Genomic DNA, 9,542 nt, shown 5'->3' with positions numbered 1-9,542 from the left:
GTATGGGTAGGCCAGTCATCCCAGAGAGGGGACCAGCCTCCCCTGCAAGGCCTTAGTGGAGGTGCAGCCAAGAGCAGCCTGGGACAGAGCCATAAATTGAGGCAAGGGGCTGATGATCCTGAGGGGCAGGGCTGAGCCTGCGCTCCCAAAGGGTAAGGACAGGGGTGGGGGGGTTGACCTAACCCCCCTGGGCCCTGCTTCCCCCACTCCAGCAGCAACTAGGAAGTGTCCCAGGCAACTCCAGCTGGGGTGACATCAGCCTTTTGCCTCTGCCTTTGTATCTCCCAAAGGAACATCTCTTGAGGGGAGTTGGGAGAACAGGGTTGCCAACTTCTAGAAAACGCTCAGCTCTGGCTGCTGCTGGTGGGAGCTCCACTCCAGCCCCTGCCAATGTCATCAGTGACTGGACCAGGAAGTACTTCTCTCTGTCCCTATAAAGACTACGCCCAGATAGGTGGGAGCCAAAGGAAGGAGACGGGCGGTTATTCAGCTCCGCGGTCTGTGCAGGTGCCGTGTGACTGTGGAGCCAAGACCTTGGGTCTTCTCAAGAAGGAAAGAGCACTGGACAGGGAGTCAGGGTCTTGAAGTTCCAACCCAGCTGAAGGGCCAGATAGAGTTCTCCTCTCTCTGGACCTGTTTTCATAAAAATGAAAAGAGCAAAAAATATCCATTGCTCCTGGACCTGGTTGGGCCTCAGCCCCAGGTTCCCAGGTCCTGGCTCGATGCACTCTCAGGGTAGGACCCTGGAACCAGATGACTCAACCTGTAATCAGGTGAAGGGTCCACTGGACTGGAGCATCTCTGGGGTCAGGTGACTCTTCAGGTATTCTGTATTGAGCTTTTGTTGTTGTTGTTCAGTTGCTAAGTTGTGTCCAACTCTTCGCGACCCCATGGACTGTAGCTCGCCAGGCTCCTCTGTCCATGGGATTCTCTAGGTAAGAATACTAGAGTGGGTTGCCATTTACTTTTCTAAGGGATATTCCTGAACCAGGGATCAAACCCACATCTCCTGCATTGATAAGCAGATTCTTTCCCACTGAGCTACCTGGGAAGCATTGAGTAATTACCGTGTGCCAAGCCTAAGAACCGGGAGGTAGGGTTTATAATTGTCTCCACTTCACAGCTGCAGAGACAGAGGCTCAGGGAGGTTTTGAAGCTTGCCTACGGTTACACAGAGTTAAGAGCTGAATGAATGTACACCCAGGGCGGTGGCACCCTGTGTCCATCTCCTTGCTATATGCAACCTCGGGTGAGGTTTCCTCCTCCTCTGAGGGGGCTGGCAGCTCCTACAGAGGGCCCTGGGGTAGGAAACAGAACCCACTTCTGAAAGGTTGGGGGACTGGTCACCTAAACCAGTTCCTCTTTTAAGAGATGGGTAAACTGAGGCACAGAGGAGTGACTTGCCTGTGGTCAAAGGGCATATCAGCAGACAGCGGGTCAGATCGGAGGCCCTGCCTGTGGGAACTCACGCTCTGGTCTTCCTCCTGCCCCCTCTCTCACACTGCACCATTAGAACGGCCCCCAGCCTGGCTCCATTTCCATGAGGCTGCCATAAAGACCAAGGAAGGCTCTGACTAGGCTGTCTCATGGCAGCCCCAGTAAAATAATCCACTGGACCTAACCCATGGGAAAAGACTCCGATACTGAGACTTAAAGCAAAAGAAGGGGGTGGCAGAGGATGAGATAGTTGGATGGCATCACTAACTCAATGGACATGAATCTGAGCAAATTCTGGCAGACAGTGAAGGATGGGGAACCTGGCATGCTGTAGTCCACGGAGTTGCAAAGAGCTGGACACAACTGAGTGACTGAACAACAGCACGTGGGAGCCACGCACAAGCACCTTTTGGGAAACAATTTCACCTAACTGTGAAAGAGCCCTGTGGGTCAGCAGGAATGCACCCAGGAGAATGGGAAAGGGCCATGGTAGTGGGGTTGAGGCAAGGGGACAGGCCTAAGTGTTAACCCACCTTGCCCAGCAGGCCAGGTGGAGCCCCTGCACGATAATTACTGTCAAATTGGCAAGTGAGGGCCTATATCAACCTCAGTAGGCCTGGATTTCCGGAGGGGAAAAGCAGCATGACTTGTTCCTTGCCCTATGGGAACATTTTTCCTTTTCCAGAAGCAATAAAAACCCAGGTGGACAGAAGAAAAACAGACAAACCAAATTTTTTTGTGTGTGTGTTTTTTAAGAAGTACAAAATCTAAGCATATAGAGTTCTTCCCACTCCCCACCCCGCCCCCCCAGTACACTCCCCCACCAGTCCCAGCCTGGCCAACCACTGTGGTCAAGTAACTACCATCTTACTGCCACTCAAGCTATGCCCTGCAGAGCACTGGACATTCTGGGGGATGTCAGGGAGTGGAGGGACTGCCCCAGCCTCGACTTCAGCCAGGGAGGTAACCCCCTATCTGCTTTAAACACTGCTTCTATGAAAGACATCACTTGGAAAAGGGGTCCTTGATAAAAGAAAGCCTGAATACTACTGAAGTAGCCGATGAGGCAGGCAGCCTACACTACAGGCCTGATTCCTGGCTGCAAAAGGGGGTGGCCTTTACTATTGGCAGGCAAGGCCATTAGTAGAACATGCCCAGGTGAGTCCCCTCCAAATCTTCTTGCCAAAATTCAGGGCAGCCGCTGAGCGGAAGGCCTGAGTTCTGGGGAGGGCTTTCATCACTGAGCTGGAGGGCAGGGCCTGGTCCCTGGTCCTCCGAGTTGGGCAGCACCTCTGCAGCGTGGCTCCAGCATCCCCACTGCGTCTGAGGCTGCAGTCGCTGGCAGGCAGGGCGGGGCAAGAGAGGAGGGGTTTCTGGCAACAGACAGGACTCGGGAGACACAGAGATACCCTGAGGGAGAGAAGAGCAGCAGGTTAGTGGGCCATTGCCTCAGGCCCTGAAATCCAGAACCTGAAGGTTGCCCATAGTGTGGCTGGCAGCTGCTGAAGGGCCCTGAGGCCATAGATGCACTGAAGCACAATGGTTAAGGGTACAGGCTCTGGAGATACACTGCCAGGTTCAAATCCCAGCTCAGCTACTCACTAGCTGTGAGAACTCGTGGATAACCTCTTTTAGTCTCAGTTTTTTCCTCTATAAAACGGTGATGATGACAACAAAGCCCACTTCACAGGGTTGCCACAGGGCTGATGAGTTAATACATGTAAAGTACCAAGAATGGGGTTGGGCACACAGTAAGCATTCAGTAAATCTCGTTTATTAATATGCTCTTTTACGGCAGCTTGAGGAAAACATGAAGGTCACCAGTTCCAAGCCCATCTACTTAGGGAGCCCCTCCCCCTGGGGTAGTCATGCCTCCCCTCTATTCTCACTGTCCCCCACCTCCCGGCAATACGGAGCACCAGGAGGGAATTTCCTGAAGGCCCCCGCTACCTTCCACCCTGTACTCTGAAAGCAAGTCTTAAGATTCCCCCCTCCTCCCCATGGCTGTGAAGGCGTTTAGGTAGAGGTGGGAGTGGACTTAACTTCCCAGGGCCCAACCCCTCTCCCCAAGGAGGTTACGGTCCTCTTCATCCCTCCGCTTCAGCTCCTCTCCATCCCTAATCAGGATTAGGTAGCCCGGGATCTAAAAGGCATGAGATTCTCGGGAGACCAGAGCTTACTCACCCCCTCCGTTTCCAATCGAAGCCTGGGGACCACTCCGAGGGAAGTGGCGAGAGCCTGGGCGCGCACCTGGTACACTGTAGCCAGCTCCAGAGAAGCGCGGGGCGATGTCCAGGGCGTGGGCTGGTTCCGGGGCTCTGGGGGTGTCTGCGTTCCACAACAGGCTTGAGGCGGCGTCCAAAGGGCCGCATCAGGGGCTCTTCCTAGAGAGAGCTGCGGGGGCGACTGCATCCCGGGGCAGTAAGGGGGTGTCAGCCAGGGTCCCATGTCGGGGACCCTGCTCCCCAGGCGCTCGGGCGCCGCTAGGGCCTCGGGGCAGACGGGCGGGGACCCCCAGGACACAGCGGCACCGGCGGCCGAGCCGGAGCAGCAGCCTTGCCTCTGCGCCTCCGCGGGGCCGCCGTCGGGGCACAGCGCGCAGCCCCGAGAGGGCGCCGCGTCACTGCGCTGACGGCGCCGGCGCTGCAGGCTCTCCTCGCTGAGGCCCAGTACGGCCGACAGGTGTCCGATGTAGCGGATGGCCAGGCGCAGCGTCTCGATCTTGGTCAGGCTCTGGCCAGCGGGCGCCACGGACGGAGGCAGAAAGCGGCGCAGCTCGTGGAGGGCGCGGGCGAGCGTGCGCATGCGCAGCTTCTCGCGCTCGCTGGCGCTCTGCCGCTGTCCGCCCGCCGGCCGGGTGCGCGCCCGGTTCGGTGCCGTCGAGGCGGCCTCGGCGGCGCTGCGGGCTGCGGCCGCCGGCTGCGAGGGCCCGCGGGCGCGGTCGCAGGGGCACGAGCCGGACGAGTCCGAGGAGGAGGAGGCCGGGGACGTGGAATCCGAGTGGCCGACCCAGCCCCAGCCCTGAGGGAAGATCCAGTGGTCGTGGCCGAGGAGGCTCTGCAGAGGAGGGGACTGGGCCATAGCCGGGGCTGGCTGCGGGCTCCTCGAGGCAGGCCGGGCCGGCCACCTCCAGGACTGAGCTTTTATTCGGACCAAAGGTGCGAGGTGGACCCCCGCCAGGTTGCGGAGAGGTGTAAAAACCCACAGAGCCCAGAGAAGGTCTGGGCAGGGGGGCCCTGGGAAAGCGGGCCCATTTGCGGAGGTGTGGATTCTGACTCCTCTGGGGGGCTCTAATGGAGGTCCCTGCTGCCGGGGGAAATGTGGGAGGGACACTTCGCATCTGGATGGAGTCGCGAAGCTTCTCACAATGTTCCCACCCACTCCGCCTCATCCACTGCTCCGGTGTGTGCCCGGGACCCTGACAGTGGTGGGCAGTGCCACCGTCTGGGGGCGGCCAGGCAGTCCCTCAAATGACTCATGGACCCCTGCAAAGAGTGGCCGCCTCCCTCATCACGACCCTCCGGGAGGCTGTGCCCAATAACTCCCACGCAGTGCCTACAAGTGTGCGGGGTAAGCGTCAAGACAAACGCCGCGGGACTTGCTCACGGTGATGGCGGGAGAGGGGGTTGGGGAAAGGAGGGGAGGTACAGGTGGACCCTTCCTGGGTTCCCAGAACCCGCACTTGCTGCTTCGCTGAGTGATACCAAGAGGGTCATCTCACTGTCCACAGTTTCTTTCCCTGAAAAATAGGACAGAGCCAGCAGCCCGGAGAAGAGACATAGAGTATAGTGGGTGATGAAAATGAGGGAGGTTGGGCCCCCACGCAGGCCTGAATCAGATCCTCATTTGCTGTGTGACCTTGGGGAGTTCATTTAACTCCTTTGAGGCTCATCCTCATGACAGTAATAACAAAATACCTGCCACCTAGGATGATTGCTGCTGCTAAATGGAACCATCCATGGGACCACATAGTGGGAGCCTGGCAAGTGGGCTAAATGTTTGCTACTATCATTTTCTAAAGAAAGTATCAATATTTATGTCTCAAGATGCTTGTGGGCATTAATCATTTAATTCATATTTGTTTAGCAACTGGTGAATGTCAGCCATGCCAGAGTGAACAAGATAGTTGTGGTCTCTGCTCTTGTGGGATTTCAGCCTTACTGGGAGCTATGTCAACATGTAATTAGTAGCTCCACCGTTAGCTCGCTGTGTGCCCTTGGGCAGCTCTGAGCCTGAGCTCTTAAAAAGGAAGTAATAATTATAGTATCTGCTTACAGGACTGTTTTACAGTCTTATACTATAACCTTTGACACAGTAAAGTTTAAAAGTGCCCACTCCTCAGCAATAATTGCACTTTAAAGGAGGTGTCAGTGTTCTTCATATCTTAAGAGAAAAGGCTGAAATCCAAGGCTAAAGGCCAAGTGGGGACCAGGAATGGTTGAGGTCTGGCCACGAAGGCAGAGAGGTCACAGCTGGGCCTTGAACCGTGATTAGGACTTGGGTAGGGAGAGAGGCAGGCAGGTGGAGAGCATTCTGAATATGGGAACTCCGTAAGCAGAGGCCTGGCAGGGGCCTTCCCAGAGTGCTTCGGTGTGCCAGGGTGATGTGAACAGCACAAGCTCACCTTGGCTGGGGCCAGGCTAAGAAGGTGGATCTTACTCCTGAGGCAAGGGGGAGCCAAGTGACTTTTGAGCAGAAGTGTGACCAAAAAAAAAAAAAAAAACTCAGCAATCAGTAACTAAAAGTTAATGTGATGATGTTTCAAGAGTAGGTTAACCCGCACCAGCCTAAAGTAATAAATGGCCTTGTGGTATTTTTGTGACTGTTTAAAAATTAACTGTTACTTACACCAATTATATAACAATACATTCTCTTTATGAGAAATGGAAACATAAAGCTGGAGTCCCTGTAACTGCTCCCCAAGGGTCATGTGTCCTTCCAGACTTGGTCCCTGTGCACTCCCAGAAACATTTGTATCCTTAGAAAACACATGGTATAAATGAGATAACGTTATGGCAAGTTGTCTGTGATTTGCTTTTTCTCATTCAACAGTGTCCTTAGAGCCTTCCATGTCAGGACGTGTTTAGCTGACTCATAGTTGGTCTTAGTTGATTTAAGTGTTCATCTGTTTAAATCTTACTGTGTAATTCTAACTGGAAAAAAAAATAATGGTAGGAGGTGCAGATATCGTTCAATGATGAAATTATACCACTTTCTCCTCAGAACTTAATTCTTTAAATATTGGAGAAAATATGCCCAAGTTAACTACTCTATGATGAAATAATAATTGACATTGAATAAGATTGGTCAGGGCACCTGTTTTTAGTTTAACTACTATAATAATGAGGGGACATATTTAATTTGTTCATCACACAAAAAGAAGGTGGAATCAATCAACAATGGCCTTGATTTCAAACAGGAGAGAAGCAATTAGTTATGCAATATTTCATGATTTAAAAGGGTTTAAACCAAGGTTAAAAAAATAATCCTGGGTACTTCCCTGGTGGTCCAGTGGTTATGACTCCTTGCTTCCAAGGCAGGGTGCATGAGTTCAATCCCTGGTTGAGGAGCTAAGATCTTATGCGCTGCATGGAGCAGCCAAATAATAATAATTTAAAAAATAATAATCCTTTTTTCCTAAAGGAAGAGAGACTTAGAAAATAGTCAGTCCTACACTTTTAAGGATTAAAATAATGGCAAATCATTATTTATCCAAGGCTGCACAATACTTTAAAGATATTGACATATACTATCAGGAAATTTATGTAGATGTAATTGACAGTTATAAACAGGATTCATCAGGTTTCATGTATATTTCTTGATCTGGATTCTGGAGTGTCAAATTGAGGTGCTATTGATCTTGAGTGCTCCAGCTCACCTCTTTTCACTGCAATATAGTATTCGTAGCATGCTCACACCATAGTCAGTCCCTTTTTAATGCACCTTTGGCGTGTTTTTAGTTTTTGCCAAAGAGTGCTGCTTTGTGCACAGGCAACTAGGTATGGAGTGGTAGAGTGGCCTTGTGATTCCCAGGAAGGAACAAGCCTGGAGGGATCTCCTGTGAAAGCACTTGGTGAGTTAGGGGAATTCACCATTGGCAGAGCCCTGCATACTGTCCTTTCCTCTCTAGGATAGCCTGGCTTCCTTCTGTCTTAGTTTGACTTAGTCCTACAGCCCAGGCCTCAGTCTGATTGCGGGATGGCAGAGCATAAGTTCTGGGAGGTGAGGCCCTGGAGCTGGTCTGCTGTGGCCCCTGGCTCTTTGCTGGGCCCCTCAGCCAGGCTCCGGGAGCACAGGGGCACACTGCTGGCCCCACTCAGCATTGGGAGGCAGTGTGGTTTAATGATTAGGAGCCTGGACTGTAGAATCAGTTAGACCTGGGTTTAAAGTCCAGGCTTCATCCTTTCCCAGCTGTCAGAGCTTGAGCAACTTAACCTCAGTTTTCTCATCTGTTAAGTGGGGATTCTCATTTCCAGGGCAATTATTGGTGCAAAAGCAAGATAACGCATGTCTGGGAACTTTCCTAGCGATCCAGTGGTTAGGACACTGTGCTTCCAACATCACAGGCATGGGTTCAGTTCCTGGTCGGGGAACTAGGATCCAGCATGCCGTACGGTGTGGCCAAAAAATAATTAAAAAATAATAAACTTGTTAAAAAAATTAATCTGTTATTCAGTCACTCAGTTGTGTCTGACTCTTTGTGACCCCATGGACTGCAGCACACCAAGCTTCCCTGTCCTTCACCATCTCCCAGAGTTTGCTCAAACTCATATCCTTTGAGTCAGCAATACTGTTCAGCCATCTTGCTCTCAATCTTTCCCAGCATCAGGGTCTTTTCCAATGAGTCAGCTCTTCGCATTGGGTGGCCAAAGTATTGAAGCTTCAGCTTAAGCATCAGTCCTTCCAATGAATATTCAGGACTGTTTTCCTTTAGGATTGACTGGTTTGATCTCCTTGCAGTCCAAGAGACTCTCAAGAGTCTTCTCCAACACCACACTTCAAAAGCATCAATTCTTCGACACTCAGCCTTCTTTATGGTCCAACTCACATCCGTAAATGACTACTGGAAAAACCATAGCTTTGGTTATATGGACCTTTGTGGGCAAAGTGATGCCTCTGCTTTTTAATATGCTGTCTAGGTTTGCCATTGATTTTCTCCCAAGAAATCACCGTCTTTTAATTCTATGGCTTCAGTCATCGTCTGCAGTGATTTTGGAGCCCAAGAAAATAAAGTCTCTCACTGTTTCCATTTTATCCCCATCTATTTGCCATGAAGTGATGGGACTCCTTAAAAGGAAAAGGTAATGTATGTCATCACCACCATGTTATAGAGCCTTTGTTTATAAGTCTTTCTTATAGCAAGTTCGGGGCAGCAGAATGAAGAGGGTTAAGGACGAGATTGCATTGTGGTAAGATGGCTGACAGCTTCATCTGTGGCCCCAGAAGATGGTTCCTTCCTCCCTCACTCTAGCACCAGGCCTCGGGCATCCTGCCCTAACCCCCTCCTCCAACTTCAGCCTGTCTTCTCCGTGGACCCAGCATGGGGTTTGTCCTCAGCAGGGCACTCCAGCTCCTGGCCTGTGGCAGGGCTCACCAGTGCTGCAGGGCAGCGGCAATGGAAGAGTTCTAGGTGTTGGAGCTGAAACCAGAGCCAACTGGCCCAACCAAGGCCAGGAAGCGGAGAATCTGAATCAGCTTCTCCTGGTGGACTGGGTCCTGGCCCAGGTACTCTGCCCGTTTGCTCTCTGGCCCTGAGACCCTCAAGCCTTCTTCCTGGTGTGCCTGAAGCAGCCCTGGGTGCTGCATGAACAAGCGAGGTCTGGGCCCCAGGGCTTCCAGCTGGGCAGTCTCCATTTCTCTTTCATTTGACTCACCTGGTGAAAGGAGGGATATCTATGGCTGTGTGCTGTTAGATAAGGTGGTTAATTTTTGAGCCTCAGCATGATAGTGACACGTTTCACCCGCTTCCTTCCTATGATAGAAGGAGGTGGTAGATGGATCAGGGAACCATGGTCAGTAGAATGTTGATTAGTGTGGCAGACTCTTCTGGTTGTCCACACAGTGTCTGTTATTGCCTCTATTCTTCTTTCTTCTTTAATAACGGC

At 52.0% G+C, this 9,542-nt stretch overlaps 1 protein-coding gene across 2 annotated transcripts; it reads right to left on the bottom strand.

Annotated features, from left to right (window-relative positions):
* Positions 1-2,251: 2,251 nt before the first annotated feature.
* Positions 2,252-8,048, bottom strand: MESP2 (mesoderm posterior bHLH transcription factor 2). Of its 2 annotated transcripts, none has more exons than XM_061158699.1 (2): positions 3,622-5,056; positions 2,252-2,847 (listed from the first exon to the last, which is right to left on the bottom strand). In XM_061158699.1, exons 1-2 carry the CDS (start codon positions 4,516-4,518, stop codon positions 2,578-2,580), a joined length of 1,167 nt encoding a protein of 388 aa, XP_061014682.1. In that variant the 5' UTR covers positions 4,519-5,056; the 3' UTR covers positions 2,252-2,577. The 2 variants fall into 2 exon arrangements, with proteins under 2 accessions (XP_061014682.1, XP_061014683.1); XM_061158700.1 differs by lacking the exon at positions 2,252-2,847 and adding an exon at positions 2,854-3,580 and having other exon boundaries at positions 3,688-8,048.
* Positions 8,049-9,542: the final 1,494 nt, after the last annotated feature.

The sequence above is a fragment of the Dama dama genome, chromosome 13 (assembly GCF_033118175.1).
Source record: "Dama dama isolate Ldn47 chromosome 13, ASM3311817v1, whole genome shotgun sequence".
NCBI lineage: Eukaryota > Metazoa > Chordata > Mammalia > Artiodactyla > Cervidae > Dama > Dama dama.
This window is presented reverse-complemented; position numbering and strand designations above follow the sequence as displayed.